A 16,978-nucleotide genomic window follows, 5' to 3' on the forward strand; every position below is an offset into this window, starting at 1 on the left:
AAAATAAAGGAAACCTATGAGGATATGAAAAGGGATCAACTAGTAATAATAAGGGATCAATAAGAAATAATAAGGGATCAACCAGAAATAAATAATACATTGTCTAAAATAAAAAATATTATACAGAGTCCTAAAAACAAAATGGAAGATCGCAAATATCAAGTCAAAGATTTGGAATACAAAGAACCAGAGGACACTCCTCTGCAAAAGCAAGAAGACAAGAGAATCCAGAAAGTTGAAGATAATGTAAGAAACCTCTGGGACAACTTCAAGCAAACCAACATCAGAATTATGGTGGTTCCAGAGTAGGGAAAAGTGGACAAGTTGCCGAAACCGGTTTGGCTCAGTGGATAGAGGACTGAAGGGTCCTGGGTTCGATTCTGGTCAGGGGCATGTACTTTGGTTGCGGGCACGTCCCTCGAGGGGGGTGTGCAAGAGGCAGCTGATTGATGCTTCTCTCTCATTGATGTTTCTAGCTCTCTATCCCTTTCTCTTCCTCTCTGTAAAAAAAATCAATAAAATATATTTTTTTAAAAGAAAAAAAAAAAAAAAAAAAAAAAAAAGAATTATGGTGGTTCCAGAAGAAGAGAAAGAGCAAGATACCAAAAACATATTGAAAGAAATAGTGACAGAAAACTTCCCCCACCTGGGGAAAGAAATAGACTTACAAGTCCAGAAAGCACACAGAACCCCAAACAAAAGGAATCCAAAGAGGACCACACCAAGACACATCATTATTAAAACTCCAAGAGCAAAAGACAAAGAGAGAATATTAAAAGCAGCAAGAGAAAAGCAGGTAGTTACCTATAAAGGAGCACCTATACGATTGTCAGCTGATTTCTCAACAGAAACTATGCAGGCCAGATGGGAATGGCAAGAAATATTCAAGATGATGAATAGCAAGAACCTACAGCCAAAAATACTCTACCCAGCAAAGCTATCACTCAGAATTGAAGGCCAGATAAAGAGCTTCAATAATTTTTAAAAAAGCTAAAGGAGTTCATCACCGCCAAACCAGAATTATATGAATTGCTGAAGGGGGTTCTTTAGGAAGAGGAAGAAGATAAAGATAAAAATTATGAACAACAAATATGTAACTATCAACAAGTGAATCTAAAAACCAAAGGAATTAAAAAAAAATCTGATGAACAATATTAACTGGTGAATATAATAGAATCAGAGGTATGGAAGGGGAGTGAACTGACGATTCTTGGGGAAAAGGGGAGAGGGGGTGCGGGAAGAGACTGAACAAAAACTGTGCACCTATGGATGAGGACAATGGGGGATGGGGAAAGGGCAGAGGGTGGGGTTGGAACCTGGTGGAAGGGAGCAATGGCGGGGGGGGGGGGAATGAGGAACATTTTTAATAATATGAACAATAAAGATTTATTTTTTTTTAAAAAGAAGTTCTTGATTCCTTGTTTATGGAGAGTTTTCTTTAAAAAGTATGTATAGATGTTGGATTTTATTAAATGCTTTTTCTGCATCAGTTGATGTGGTTATGATTTTTTCTTCTTTATCCTCTTGAAGTGGTGTATTACATTGGTTGATTTTCAGATATTGAACCAGCCTTGCATACCTGGAGTAAGTATGCAAGGGATATGAAAATATGCAAGTAAATATGAAAAGGGATCAACTAGTAATAATAAGGGATCAACAAGAAATAATAAGGGATCAACAAGAAATAAAGAATACATTTCTCCTGCTGTATAATTCATTTTATATATTGTTGGATTCACATTGCTAATATTTTGTTGAGGATTTTTACATGGTTTATATTTGTTTGTAGTGTTCCTTTATTGTAATATCTTTATCCGGTTTTGGTATTAGGATAATGGTAGTCTTATTGAACAAAGTAGGAAATATTTCCTCTGCCTTTTTTTTTTTTTTAAAGGGATTGTGGAGATTATATTCATGAATCCTTAACATTGAGTAGAATTCACCAGTGAACCATCTGGACCTGGTGCTTTCCTCTTTGGCAGGTTATTCATTGACTCGATTTCTTTATAGATACAGGCTTATTCAAATGATTTATTTCTCCTGTGTGAATTTTGGCAATTCCATTCCATGTACGTTATCAAATTTGTGGGCATGAAGTTGTTCATAGTTTGTGTTTATTTTCCTGATACCGCGCAGTGGACGGAACTGGGCACTCTGCCTGTGCACATGTACACACACATGTTTACTAGTACATGTCAGTGACAGGCATGTTCACGTCGTCCACATTTCTTTTTGTACACTTCTACTACATGACAGTGAGCAAGCCTCCCACTGTGCCCAGTATGTCCCCCACTGTCCAACCCCCCAGTCTTCTTCCCAGGTCGCCTCTCCCCGCTCTCCTGCTGAGAACTTGGCCCGTCCTCGCTGCCCGCCTCCCGTGGCCTAACGCCCCTGCCTGAAGCACCTTCCCCCTGTCCAATCCATGGCTTTAGGGAAAGCAAGAAGAAGGGGGTGTGGGTTTTTATAACAGTTACTAGAGGCCTGGTGCACGAAATTTGTGCGTGGGGGAAGGGGTGTCCCACAGCCCAGCCTGCACCCTCTCCAATCTGGGACCCTTCGAGAGATGTCCGACTGCCCGTTTAGGTGGGATCAAGCCTAAATGGACAGTCAGACAACCCTGTCACAATCTAGGACTGCTAGCTCCCAACTGCTCGCCTGCCTGCCTACCTGATTGCCCCTAACCGCTTCTACTTACCAGCCTGATCACTCCCTAACCACTCTCCTGCCAGCCTGATTGATACCTAACTGCTCCCCTGCCAGCCTGTTTGCCCCCAACTGCCCTCCCCTGCTGGCCATCTTGTGGTGGCCATCTTTTTAAAAAATATATATATTTTATTGAGTTTCCACAGAGAGGAAGGAAGAGGGATAGAGAGCTAGAAACATTGACCAGCTGCCTCTTGCACACCCCCACTGGGGTTGTGCCCACAACCAAGGTACATGCCCTTGACCGGAATCGGACCTGGGACCTTTCAGTCCACAGACCGACGCTCTATCCACTGAGCCAAACTAGTTTTGGCTGTGGTGGCTACTGGATACAGCTGGTACTGCAGGTCCTGAAGATCGGGCTAGGAGGCTTAGAAATAAAAGACAAGAGACAGAAGGGCTTCAGGAGGGCTGGAATGCTCGATGGCATTGCAGCAAGTTTATTAAAGGCGCAAACTCTTTTATACCCTGAAGCTGGGCATTCCTCCAAATGGCCTTCTCTCGGCATGATGGCTACGTGCCAGTTCCTTAAGACCTACACAGGGAGATAGCTGCCCGGGAAAGTTCATCCAGCTGTACTCTGCTATGTTAATTCAAGGACATGTTTGCAGATTCCAATCTTGCACGCACAGCAGAATGAAGGACACTGTTGCTTGCCACGTCCCCAAGTGACCCGACTTCTGGGGGAGAGCAGGCAGGGCTACCTACCCTTGCTCCAACCCCCGATTCTCAGGTCGGCAGGGGACTCGGCTCCCAACAGGTGGCCATCTTATGTCCACATGGGGGCAGGATCTTTGACCACATGGGGGCAGCCATCTTATATGTTGGAGTGAAGGTCAATCTGCATATTACTCTTAGATAGGATAGAGGCCTGGTGCAAGGGTGGGGGCCAGTTGGTTTGCCCTGAAGGGTGTCCTGGGTCAGGGTGGGGGTTCCCTTGGGGCATGGGGCGACGACCTAAGCAAGGGCCTGCCATGCTCCCCGAGCGGAGGCCCTGGTATCTGGAATTTATTTACCTTCTACAATTGAAACTTTGTAGCCTGGAGCAGAGCCAGGCCTCCTGTTCTCTCCAGCTCCATGACTGCCGCCATTTTTGTTGGGATTTATTTATCTTCTATGATTGAAACTTTGTAATCTTGAGTGGAGGCCTGACCCACCAGGGTGAGTGTAAAGATTGGCTTCCTCCATCACTGGGGAAACCCAAGCCTCCCTCCTGCTTGATCTGTGGCTGCAGCCATCTTGGTTGGGGTTAATATGCATAGTCGCTCCTGATTGGCTGGTGGGCATAGCTTTGTGGGTGTGGAATGATGGTTAATTTGCATACTGCTCTTTATTAGATGGGATTCCTTAGCTGCTTAGTTTCTGCCTCCTTGCTGGTTCGCTCTTGAATTGCAGATTATTAAGGGCTTTTGAAAGCTGTGTGTGGGGTAAAGGAGCTTCAACTTTTTAATTCCTCACCCAAGGACATCTTTTTAAATTGATTTTAGAGAGAACAAAGCGGGGAGAGAGAGAGCAAGAAAGAAAGAAGGAAACATCAATGTGAGAAACTTCGGTCGGTTGATTTGGGTAATCGCCCGATCAGTCAGGCTTGAACCTGCAACCTGAGCAGGAATGGACCAGCGCACGGACGCCGCCCCGCGGCAGGGGCGGCTCCTCCCTGCGCGCCGGCCCAGCAGCGGGCAGGGACCCTGCCCAGCCGCCTTTGTGTCTCCGCAGGCCGCCTGGTGGGCGCGCTGGACGCGGTGCTGGACTCGAGCGCACGGGTGGCCCCGTTCCGGATCCTGTTCCAGGTGCCCGGCTCCCAGGTCTGCTCCCAGATCGCCAGCGGTGAGTGGGGGCCATGTTCGCTGGGCCGTCCACCCTCAGGCCCCGCCGAGCACTGCGGTGGTGGGAAGGCGCCTGGCCCACCTGCTCTGCCCTCCGTCTGGTCTGCACGCATGAACGCGGAAAGGCCATCGGGTGGGCGGCGGGCGGGGCGGGGCGGGGCGGGCAGAGGGCGGGGGCGGGCAGAGGGCGGGGCGGGCAGAGGGCGGGGGCGGGCAGGGGGCGGGGCGGGCAGGGGGCGGGGCGGGGCGGCGGGCAGAGGGCGGGGGCGGGGCGGGGCGGGGCGGGCGGGGCGGGGCGGGGCGGGGCGGGGCGGGGCGGGCGGCGGCGGGCAGAGGGCGGGGGCGGGGCGGGGCGGGCGGCGGCGGGCAGAGGGCGGGGGCGGGGCGGGGCGGGCGGGGCGGGGCGGGGCGGGGCGGGCGGCGGGCGGCGGGCAGAGGGCGGGGGCGGGGGCGGGGACGGGCGGAGGGCGGCGGGCGGGCAGGACCCGCAGCCCCGGCCGCGCTCTGGCTGCAGCGGCGGCTGGGTCACCTCCCGTCCCGCCCGCGGCCCGTGCCGCCTCCCGGGCCAGCGCCGGGCGTCCCCGCGTCTGAAACCCAAACGCAGAGGTGTGTGTGCATGATACAGTGTGAGTGTGTGTGTGAGTGTGTGTGTGCGGTGTGTGCGGTGTGTGTGTGGTGTGTGTGTGTGTGCGGTGTGTGTGGTGTGTGTAGTGTGTGTGTGGTGTGTGTGTGTGTGTGATGTGTGTGTGTGTGTGTGTGGTGTGTGTGTGTGGTGTGTGTGTGTGTGGTGTGTGCGGTGTGTGTGGTGTGTGCGGTGTGTGTGTGTGGTGTGTGTGTGTGGTGTGTGTGGTGTGTGTGTGTGTGTGTGTGTGTGGTGTGTGTGGTGTGTGTGGTGTGTGTGGTGTGTGTGGTGTGTGGTGTGTGTGTGGTGTGTGTGGTGTGTGTGTGTGGTGTGTGCGGTGTGTGTGGTGTGTGCGGTGTGTGTGTGGTGTGTGTGTGGTGTGTGTGTGTGTGTGCGGGGTGTGCGGTGTGTGTGTGGTGTGTGTGTGTGTGGTGTGTGTGGTGTGTGTGGTGTGTGTGTGTGTGTGCGGTGTGTGTGTGGTGTGTGTGGTGTGTGTGGTGTGTGTGGTGTGTGTAGTGTGTGTGTGTGTGTGTGCGGGGTGTGCGGTGTGTGCGGTGTGTGCGGTGTGTGTGGTGTGTGCGGTGTGTGTGTGGTGTGTGTGTGTGGTGTGTGCGGTGTGTGTGCGGTGTGTGCGGTGTGTGTGGTGTGTGCGGTGTGTGTGTGGTGTGTGTGTGTGGTGTGTGCGGTGTGTGTGGTGTGTGCGGTATGCGAGTGTGGTGTGTGTTTGTGTGCGAGTGTGCGGTGTGTGTGTAGTGTGTGTGTTAGTGTGTGTGTGTGCGGTGAGTGTGCGGTGTGTGTGGTGTGTGGTGTGTGCAGTGTGTGTGTGGTGTGTGTGGTGTGTGCGGTGTGTGTGTGGTGTGTGTGTTAGTGTGTGTGTGTGCGGTGAGTGTGTGGTGTGTGCGGTGTGTGCGGTGTGTGGTGTGTGCGGTGTGTGGTGTGTGCGGTGTGTGGTGTGTGCGGTGTGTGGTGTGTGCGGTGTGTGCGGTGTGTGGTGTGTGCGGTGTGCGGTGTGTGCGGTGTGTGGTGTGTGCGGTGTGTGTGCAGTGTGTGCGGTGTGTGTGGTGTGTGATGAGTGTGTGTGCGGTGTGTGGTGTGTGAGTGTGTGTGCTGTGTGATGAGTATGAGTGTGTGCGGTGTGTGCGGTGTGTGTGCTGTGTGATGAGTGTGTGTGCTGTGTGATGAGTGTGCGGTGTGTGCGGTGTGTGCAGTGTGTGCGGTGTGTGTGGTGTGTGTGCGGTGTGTGTGCAGTGTGTGCAGTGTGTGCGGTGTGCGCGGTGTGTGTGCGGTGTGTGGTGTGTGCGGTGTGTGTGGTGTGTGTGCGGTGTGTGTGCAGTGTGTGCAGTGTGTGCGGTGTGCGCGGTGTGTGTGCGGTGTGTGGTGTGTGCGGTGTGTGTGGTGTGTGTGCAGTGTGTGCGGTGTGTGCGGTGTGTGCGGTGTGCGCGGTGTGTGTGCGGTGTGCGGTGTGTGCAGTGTGTGCAGTGTGTGTGCGGTGTGTGCTGTGTGCGGTGTGTGTGCGGTGTGTGTGGTGTGTGCGGTGTGTGCGGTGTGTGTGCGGTGTGTGCGGTGTGCGGTGTGTGCGGTGTGTGGTGTGTGTGCTGTGTGATGAGTGTGAGTGTGAGTGTGTGCTCCCGCCTTTCCAGCGGCGTGTGCGGCCGAGGGGAGGTGGCCGGCCCAGGCCGGGGGGCCGGGAGGCTGCGGCCGGCAGTGAGGCCCGTGTCCTGTTAGCCCTGTCCGTTCCCGCTGTGCTGCTCCGCACCATGGCCTCCAGCTGTCTGCTCTGGCCCTCGCTGTCTGACCTTTAGCCCGGGCACCGCCTCCAGGCCTGCCCTCTGCCCTCAGGCCCGCTCCGGTCTCGCCCTGCTGCTTCTCGAACCCGGGAGTGCCCTCCGAGTGGCCGTCTGGGTCCTTGCCTATTGATGTCTCTGCTATTTCTGGGCCTGTTTCTGCCGACTGGTGTTTCTTCTGGTGAGAAAATCCGAGTCGCTGCATCTCTGCCCCTGTCCCTGCTGCTGTTTCTGAGAAGTGCAGCTGACGGCACCGAGACAAGGACATTTCAGTGCCTGTTTCCATCAGAGACGGGAAATCTACTTCCCTTCCGTGTTCAGGAGGCGGTCTACCTGTTTCCACTTGTGTAAATACTCGGGGGACTCATCTTAATGCTTGAAGGCACACGGCCAGGCCGTTATGTAAAAAGGAAGGTTTAACATTAGGCTGCCAGGCCGGCGGAGGCCGTCCCCGAGGAGGCTGCCGGGCCGGCGGAGGCCATGCCCGAGGAGGCCGTCCCCGAGGAGGCTGCCGCCCCGAGGAGGCCGTGCCCGAGGAGGCCGTCCCGGAGGAGGCCGTCCCGGAGGAGGCCGTGCCCGAGGAGGCCGTCCCCGAGGAGGCCGTGCCCGAGGAGGCCGTGCCCGAGGAGGCCGTGCCCGAGGAGGCCGTCCCCGAGGAGGCCGTGCCCGAGGAGGCCGTCCCGAGGAGGCCGTCCCCGAGGAGGCTGCTGGCCCGGAGGAGGCCGTCCCCGAGGAGGCTGCAGGCCCGGAGGAGGCCGTCCCCGAGGAGGCTGCAGGCCCGGAGGAGGCCGTCCCGAGGAGGCCGTCCCTGAGGAGGCTGCCGGCCCGGAGGAGGCCGTGCCCCGAGGAGGCTGCCGGCCCGGAGGAGGCCGTCCCCGAGGAGGCCGTCCCCGAGGAGGCCGTCCCCGAGGAGGCTGCTGGCCCGGAGGAGGCTGTCCCCGAGGAGGCCGTCCCTGAGGAGGCCGTCCCCGAGGGGGCCGTCCCCGAGGAGGCCGTCCCCGAGGGGGCCGTGCCCGAGGAGGCTGCTGGCCCGGAGGAGGCCGTCCCCGAGGAGGCTGCTGGCCCGGAGGAGGCCGTCCCCGAGGGGGCCGTGCCCGAGGAGGCCGTGCCCGAGGAGGCCGTCCCGGAGGAGGCCGTCCCCGAGGAGGCTGCCGGCAGACGGGGTGGGGCCTTGGACATGGCCTGGCCCGGCTCTTCTCCGTCGCTGCCACAGCCTCTGAGTAACTGTGAGGAGGGTTGAGTGGCATTTAGGAGTGATAGGGCCTTGACAGTTACTTACACATTAGTTTTTTGGGTTTTTTTTAGAAAGCATGGTGTATTTTATTAATTGTTAATTCTCACCGAGGGTATTTTCCCATTGACTTTCTAGTGAGTGGAAGAGAGAGGGAAAGACACACAGAGAGAAACATCAGTGTGAAAGATACACTGATTTGTTGCCTCCCACACACACCCCGACCAGGCCTGGGGATCAGTCTGCCCTTGACTGGAATCGAACCCAGATCCTTCAGTGCACAGGGCGACGCTCTACCCACTGAGCCACACCGGCAGGGCTGGTCACACCTTTAATTCGCGGCATCAGACACTGGCTGTTGGTGTTGGACAGAAACGCTCCTCTATCGCGAAGGAGCCGGTCTGAGGAGGAGACGTGGTGCCGTTTGCTGTGGACCCCGGTCTCAGTGCCGGAGAGGTGTTCCATTCACTCGGACGTGCAGAGACTTGCTTTTTGAAAGTGATGCTTGGATCAGACTATGGCTGTGCAGAAGCTGTAGGTGTGGCTAATATGGTGTTTGTTTTATTTCCTGAAAGGACCTCTGGGAGAAGCGAAGAGAATAAATATTTGTGTGAGTTTCTAAGCAACTCAGGTGCTGTGTGTGTGTGTGTGTGTGTGTGTGTGTGTGTGTGGTCTCCACAGAGATCACGGAGGAACCAGAAGGCCCGGCGGCCGGCAGGGCGTCTGCGCGGCTTCCCCAGGGCCAGTGGGACACCTCCGCTCCGGCTTCGCTGGCTTCACGAGTCTCGTGCAGATGATCGGTGTGTGACTGTGGACTTAGGTTTCTCACGCTGTTTTAGTTTTGCCTAGAGATTTATAAATCTGACGTTTACTTCCTGCATGGGTCATGTTTAAGATGACTGAACTTTAATTTCTTAGAAAATAGAAAAGTCTTGTTCTGCAAAATTAGGGGTCTTCATAAAACCAAGTGCGATTCTGACATGTGGACCCCACGGCGCACCGCAGTGCTGACTCAGAGCTGCCGGCCTCCAGGCCCAGCGCGCGGCCGCGGCCGCGCAGAGACGCTTCCGGCCGGGCTGGCGGGAGGGCAGTCGTCGTCCTGATGTGGTGCCACCTGTCACGAGGACACCATCCTCCTGGCCCGGCTCCACCCTGTGCCCCGCAGCAGCCTGGTCCTGGGGTCCCGCTGGGGAGCTGCACTTGTTCTCCTCCTGCCTCCGCAGTGTGTGACAGACGCTGCCTTCTCCTCTCCCTCCCATCTCCCGCCGCGTCACGTGACCTGACTTTGGCCACGGCCACAGACAGCACATCCACGTGCAGACCGCGGAGGGCAGGGCACGGGCAGCGGCGCCCGGGTGTTGGCATCGCCGCCGCCTCGGTCTGTGTCCTCAGAGCGGGTCCGAGGCCGCCTCGCGGCTGGGGACACGCCCGGCGGCGCGCTCGGGGACGGGCTGTCCCGGATCAGAGTGAGGAAAGGTCCCTGCCGTTCGGCGGCTTCCATAGGAAACGGAGACAGCGCGGTGGAAAGTTCCATCACAGGCCCACCTGGGGAGAGGCCACCCTGTGGGAGAGGCCACCCTGTGGGAGAGGCCACCCTGTGGGAGAGGCCACCTGGGGAGAGGCCACCCTGTGGGAGAGGACACCCTGTGGGAGAGGCCACCTGGGGAGAGGCCACCCTGTGGGAGAGGCCACCCTGTGGGAGAGGCCACCCTGTGGGAGAGGCCACCTGGGGAGAGGCCACCTAGTGAGAGGCCACCCTGTGGGAGAGGCCACCCTGTGGGAGAGGCCACCTGGGGAGAGGCCACCCTGTGGGAGAGGCCACCATGGGGAGAGGCCACCTTGGGGAGAGGCCACCTTGGGGAGAGGCCACCCTGTGGGAGAGGCCACCATGGGGAGAGGCCACCTTGGGGAGAGGCCACCTTGGGGAGAGGCCACCTTGGGGAGAGGCCACCCTGTGGGAGAGGCCACCTTGGGGCCTATATGAGTGGGTGTTATAAGGTCCCCCGTGCCTGGAACTCTGGGGGGAAGATTCAGGGTTAGAATGAGGGCCTGGCTGTTAGTGGGGTGTGGTCTGTGTTAGTGGGGTGTGACGTGTTAGGGGGCGTGGCCTGTGTTGGTGGGTGGGGCCTGTGTTAGTGTCATATGACCTGTGTTAGTTGGGTGTGGTGTTAGTGGCATGTGGCCCTGTGTAATTGAGTGTGGCCTGGGTTGGTGGGCAGGGCCTGTTAGTGGGTGGGGCCGTGTTGGGTGTGGCCTTAGTTAGTGGGTGGGGCCGTGTTGGGGTGTGGCCTTAGTGGGTGGGGCCGTGTTGGGGTGTGGCCTTAGTGGGTGGGGCCGTGTTGGGGTGTGGCCTTAGTGGGTGGGGCCGTGTTGGGGTGTGGCCTTAGTGGGTGGGGCCGTGTTGGGGGTGGCCTTAGTGGGTGGGGCCGTGTTGGGGTGTGGCCTTAGTTAGTGGGTGGGGCCGTGTTGGGTGTGGCCTTAGGTAGTGGGTGGGGCCGTGTTGGGTGTGGCCTTAGTTAGTGGGTGGGGCCGTGTTGGGGGGTGGGGCCTGTGGTTCATGCCTCCTGCCACTGCTTCCCTTCCCTGTGGTTTGCCTGGTGCCCATCGCTCCTGGATGGCTGGAGCTCCGGCTCTACATCCGCCTGTATCCGCCCTGGACACAGCGGTGCCCCAGCCTCTCCCGTCCAGCACCAGCCTCCACGCCAGGACGTCACTGAGCCTCTGCCCCTGCCAGCCTCCATGGTGCGGGCACAGCCCAGGTCACTGTCCAGCAACGAGGATGAGGACGCTCCCTGAGAGGGAATACAGACAACTGACACGGCTCACACGGCCCACATAGCTCACACGGCTCACACTGCTGACATGGCTTACACGGCTCACACGGCCCACATGGCTCACACGGCTCACACGGCCCACATAGCTCACACGGCTCACACTGCTGACATGGCTTACACGGCTCACACGGCTGACATGGCTCACGCGGCTCACACGGCCCACACGGCTCACAGCTGACACGGCTCACACAGCTAACATGGGCTCACACAGCTGACATGGATCACACGGCTGACACGGCTCACACAGCTGACACGGCTCACACAGCTGACACGGCTCACACAGCTAACACGGGCTCACACAGCTCACAGCCAACACGACTAAGCTTCTGGGGAGCAGCCTTGCTTCATGCCTCACAAACAGCATGGTTTGCTGTTGCCGCCTTTGGAAGAAGTTAACTTACACGCTGCAGAGTCTTTGCTTTAACATGTACTAGGAAGCCTCTGTTTTGTTGTTAACCCTCTCGGAGGATTTTCCGGTGCTTTTCAGAAAGAAATAGGCGGTGAGGGAGAGGAAGTGACTGCTGCCTCCCGCTCGGGCCTCGGCAGGGAGCGGCCGTGCAGGTGCCCTCGCCGTGCTCGGCAGGCTGCGGCTCGGGGTGCGGGGGAGGCTGGGAGCGGGCGCGTTCGGCCGCCTGGCCAGTGCGGTGCCTCGATGTTCCTGTGAGCCGGCACGCCCGTGTGAGGGAGGCGGGGGTCCAGAGCGTGCCCGGTCCCGTGCGGGGCAGACGGCAGAGGGTCAGGCCCGGGGCCCGGATGGAGGAGCTCCGTGCACACGGAGGGGCCCGCGTCCTCGTCGGGTGACTCTTCCTCCCCGTCCCGCCCAGGGGCCACGCTGGAGGAGGCGGAGCGGCACTGGGCCTGGCTGGAGCAGAACCTGCTGCCCTCCCTGGCCGTCTTCGACAGCGCCGACGACCTGGCCAGCTTCGTCACCGGGAAGGTGAAGGTGGGTGCTGCCGACCCGCTTCCTGCGGGAAGGGAGGTGCGTGCTGACCCCCCCTCCCCCCCAGCTTCCTGCGGGAAGGGAGGTGCGTGCTGACCCCCCCCCCCCCCAGCTTCCTGCGGGAAGGGAGGTGCGTGCTGACCCCGCTTCCTGCGGGAAGGGAGGTGCGTGCTGGACCCCCCAGCTTCCTGCGGGAAGGGAGGTGCGTGCTGACCCCGCTTCCTGCGGGAAGGGAGGTGCGTGCTGGACCCCCCAGCTTCCTGCGGGAAGGGAGGTGCGTGCTGACCCCGCTTCCTGCGGGAAGGGAGGTGCGTGCTGGACCCCCCGCTTCCTGCGGGAAGGGAGGTGCGTGCTGACCCCCCCCCCCCCAGCTTCCTGCGGGAAGGGAGGTGCGTGCTGACCACCCCCCCAGCTTCCTGCGGGAAGGGAGGTGCGTGCTGACCCCCCCCCCCCAGCTTCCTGCGGGAAGGGAGGTGCGCGCTGACCCCCCCCCCCCCCCAGCTTCCTGCGGGAAGGGAGGTGCGTGCTGACCCCGCTTCCTGCGGGAAGGGAGGTGCGTGCTGACCACCCCCCCCAGCTTCCTGCGGGAAGGGAGGTGCGTGCTGACCCCCCCCCCCCCCCCGGCTTCCTGGGGGAAGGGAGGTGCGCGCTGACCCCCCCCCCCCCCCAGCTTCCTGCGGGAAGGGAGGTGCGTGCTGACCCCGCTTCCTGCGGGAAGGGAGGTGCGTGCTGACCACCCCCCCCAGCTTCCTGCGGGAAGGGAGGTGCGTGCTGACCCCCCCCCCCCCAGCTTCCTGCGGGAAGGGAGGTGCGTGCTGACCACCCCCCCAGCTTCCTGCGGGAAGGGAGGTGCGTGCTGACCCCCCACCCCCAGCTTCCTGCGGGAAGGGAGGTGCGTGCTGACCCCGCTTCCTGCGGGAAGGGAGGTACGTGCTGACCACCCCCCTCAGCTTCCTGCGGGAAGGAGGTGCGTGCTGACCCCGCTTCCTGCGGGAAGGGAGGTGCGTGCTGACCACCCCCCTCAGCTTCCTGTGGGAAGGGAGGTGCGTGCTGACCCCGCTTCCTGCGGGAAGGGAGGTGCGTGCTGACCCCCCCCCCCAGCTTCCTGCGGGAAGGGAGGTGCGTGCTGACCCCCCCCCCCAGCTTCCTGCGGGAAGGAGGTGCGTGCTGACCCCCCCCCTCCCAGCTTCCTGCGGGAAGGGAGGTGCGTGCTGACCCCCCCCTCCCAGCTTCCTGCGGGAAGGGAGGTGCGTGCTGACCCCGCTTCCTGCGGGAAGGGAGGTACGTGCTGACCACCCCCCTCAGCTTCCTGCGGGAAGGGAGGTGCGTGCTGACCCCCTCCCCCCCCCAGCTTCCTGCGGGAAGGGAGGTGCGTGCTGACCCCCCCCTCCCAGCTTCCTGCGGGAAGGGAGGTACGTGCTGACCCCCCCCCCAGCTTCCTGCGGGAAGGGAGGTGCGTGCTGATCCCCCCCCCCAGCTTCCTGCGGGAAGGGAGGTGCGTGCTGATCCCCCCCCCCCAGCTTCCTGCGGGAAGGGAGGTGCGTGCTGACACCCCCCCCCAGCTTCCTGCGGGAAGGGAGGTGCGTGCTGACCCCCCCCCCCAGCTTCCTGCGGGAAGGGAGGTGCGTGCTGACCCCCCCCCCCAGCTTCCTGCGGGAAGGGAGGTGCGTGCTGACCACCCCCCCAGCTTCCTGCGGGAAGGGAGGTGCGTGCTGACCCCCCACCCCCAGCTTCCTGCGGGAAGGGAGGGTGCGTGCTGACCCCGCTTCCTGCGGGAAGGGAGGTACGTGCTGACCACCCCCCTCAGCTTCCTGCGGGAAGGGAGGTGCGTGCTGACCCCGCTTCCTGCGGGAAGGGAGGTGCGTGCTGACCACCCCCCTCAGCTTCCTGTGGGAAGGGAGGTGCGTGCTGACCCCGCTTCCTGCGGGAAGGGAGGTGCGTGCTGACCCCCCCCCCCAGCTTCCTGCGGAAGGGAGGTGCGTGCTGACCCCCCCCCCCCAGCTTCCTGCGGGAAGGGAGGTGCGTGCTGACCCCCCCCTCCCAGCTTCCTGCGGGAAGGGAGGTGCGTGCTGACCCCCCCTCCCAGCTTCCTGCGGGAAGGGAGGTGCGTGCTGACCCCGCTTCCTGCGGGAAGGGAGGTACGTGCTGACACCCCCCTCAGCTTCCTGCGGGAAGGGAGGTGCGTGCTGACCCCCTCCCCCCCCCAGCTTCTGCGGGAAGGGAGGTGCGTGCTGACCCCCCCCCTCCCAGCTTCCTGCGGGAAGGGAGGTACGTGCTGACCCCCCCCCCAGCTTCCTGCGGGAAGGGAGGTGCGTGCTGATCCCCCCCCCCCAGCTTCCTGCGGGAAGGAGGTGCGTGCTGATCCCCCCCCCCCAGCTTCCTGCGGGAAGGGAGGTGCGTGCTGACACCCCCCCCAGCTTCCTGCGGGAAGGGAGGTGCGTGCTGACCCCCCCCCCCCCCAGCTTCCTGCGGGAAGGGAGGTGCGTGCTGACCCCCCCCCCCTTCCTAGAGGGAAGGGAGGAGGTGCGGGCTGACCCCCACGCCCAGTGCCTCCGTGCAGCGTGCACATGCATTGAATTTCCTCTGGTTCTCTCACTGGGACTGCTCTCCTGGCCGGACACGGGGAGGCCCCGCCAGCTTGTCACTGTTCGGTTCGGGGAAATACATGTAAAATGTAGGAAGAGCTCATTCTCGGGCCTGAGTGTTTGCTGTCCTGAACAGACGCGCAGCCTTTTTGTCCTAAAAAGAAAATATCGTATTTGTTTTTGCAGAACAGCAATGTTATTTCACTTTTAAAATTAGTTATTCCCAACGTTTCTGCAGTTGTGACATCTGTGACTGTTTTGTTGTCCCTCACACTGCCCTCCTTTTAAAATGGACACTCACTCTGAAAGCTGCGGAGCGAGGACGGGCCTGCTGGGGGCGCTCCGTCCTGGCTCCCGCGGGTCCTCGGCCTCTGCCCGCGCGGCGTGGCCGGCCGCCCCTGTGTGACCCGCCAGCAGACAGGTGCTGCTGCTTATTCAGAATTCTACTCTTTTTTAGAAAGTACGTTTTTATTGATTTCAGAGAGGAAGGGAGAGGGAGATAGAAACATCAGGGATGAAAGAATATGGGATTGGTTGCCTCCTGCTCGCCCCTACTGGGGATTAAGCCCACAAACTGGGCATGTGCTCTTGACCAGAATCGAACCCAGGACCCTTCAGTCCACAGGCGACGCTCTATCCCCTGAGCCGCACTGGCGAGGGCCACATGTCCCCCTGTTAACGGCTGCTCAGTGGCAGCAGGACCGGCACCTCCATTAGGGGGAGCCCTCAGACCAGGGATTCTGCCGGTGGTTCTCCCACAGACCAGCTCCGGCTCCGGGGGGTGGTGAGTGAAGAGTGAGTTAAAGGGACAGGACCTGTGGGGTCGGGTCGGAAACAGATCCGATCCAGCGATCCAGCGGGAGGTGCTGTGTGGCTGGTGGCCGCCGGGCGAGCAGGCAGGAGGCGGTGGTGGTGCCCAGCAGGCTGCACTCAGCCTGGCCGGTAAAGACTGACCTGGGGCCCAGCAGCGCAGTGAGGCTCAGCTGCAGGAAGGCCGCTTCCCACCGGCTTCCCCTTCTTCCTGGTCTGACGGCTGCGCCGGTTTCCTGCTCGGCGCGGAGGCGCTGGCCTCGGGCTGTGGCTGTGGGGTTTTGCGGGAGGAGACCGGCCTCTGCCCTTCTCGGCTCTGCGGCGGCCCCAGAAGTTACCCCGACAGTCAGAGGAGCGGGAGAAACTGTCCCAGCGCCAGCACACGGCACACGGGGCGGCACACGGCACACGGGCCTCACACGGCACACGGGGCGGCACACGGCACACGGGGCGGCACACGGCACACGGGGCGGCACACGGCACACGGGGCGGCACACGGCACACGGGCCTCACACGGCACACGGGCCTCACACGGCGCACGGGGCGGCACACGGCACACGGGGCGGCACACGCACACGGGGCGGCACACGGCACACGGGGCGGCACACGGGCCTCACACAGCGCACGGGGCGGCACACGGCACACGGGCCTCACACGGCACACGGGGCGGCACACGGCACACGGGGCGGCACACGGCACACGGGGCGGCACACGGCACACGGGCCTCACACGGCGCACGGGGCGGCACACGGCACACGGGGCGGCACACGGCACACGGGCCTCACACGGCGCACGGGGCGGCACACGGCACACGGGCCTCACACGGCACACGGGGCCTCACACGGCACACGGGCCTCACACGGCACACGGGGCGGCACACGGCACACGGGCCTCACACGGCACACGGGGCGGCACACGGCACACGGGGCGGCACACGGCACACGGGGCCTCACACGGCACACGGGGCGGCACACGGCACATGGGCCTCACACGGCACACGGGGCGGCACATGGCACACGGGCCTCACACGGCGCACGGGCCTCACACGGCACACAGGGCCGGCACACGGCACACGGGCCTCACACGGCACACGGGGCGGCACACGGCACACGGGCCTCACACGGCACACGGGGCGGCACACGGCACACGGGCCTCACACGGCACACGGGGCGGCACACGGCACACGGGCCTCACACGGCACACGGGGCGGCACACGGCACATGGGCCTCACACGGCACACGGGGCCGGCACACGGCACACGGGGACCAGCACACGGCACACGGGGACCAGCACACGGCACACGGGGCCTCACACGGCACATGGGGCCTCACACGGCACACGGGGCCGTCACACGGCACACGGGGCCTCACACGGCACACGGGGCCTCACACGGCACACGGGGCCTCACATGGCACACGGGCGCAGGGCCAGGAACTCGGGGCGCGGGAGCAGGGCTGGGGCGTCTAGCCGCAGGGTGGGGCCGGCACAGGGGCGTCTGCGTAAGGGGCCGATGTGGGGGGGGGGCGGCTCAGCTGTCTGGGGCGGGCAGTCTGAGCTGCTCCCGGCGGCTTTGGGCGTGTTTGGAGCCACAGGAGCCTCAGCCGTCATGCTCCCTTCCACTTTGGAGACTAGAACATGTATGC

General features: G+C 61.0%; 1 protein-coding gene across 5 annotated transcripts in view; it reads left to right on the forward strand.

Moving 5' to 3' along the window:
• Positions 1–16,978, forward strand: part of TBC1D8 (TBC1 domain family member 8) — an 86,521-nt gene that overhangs the window by 26,879 nt on the left and 42,664 nt on the right. For 2 of the 5 annotated variants that reach the window (XM_036453939.2, XM_045587297.1), the window contains exons 2-3: positions 4,420–4,530; positions 11,825–11,943. In XM_036453939.2, the coding sequence (XP_036309832.1) occupies positions 4,420–4,530; positions 11,825–11,943 (230 nt within the window). Of the gene's footprint in view, positions 1–4,419; positions 4,531–11,824; positions 11,944–16,978 lie in introns of those variants that run through there. The other 3 variants (XM_045587299.1, XM_045587298.1, XM_045587300.1) reach the window with 3 other exon arrangements.

The sequence above is a fragment of the Pipistrellus kuhlii genome, unplaced genomic scaffold, assembly GCF_014108245.1.
Source record: "Pipistrellus kuhlii isolate mPipKuh1 unplaced genomic scaffold, mPipKuh1.p scaffold_m20_p_27, whole genome shotgun sequence".
In the NCBI taxonomy this organism is placed as follows: Eukaryota; Metazoa; Chordata; class Mammalia; order Chiroptera; family Vespertilionidae; genus Pipistrellus; species Pipistrellus kuhlii.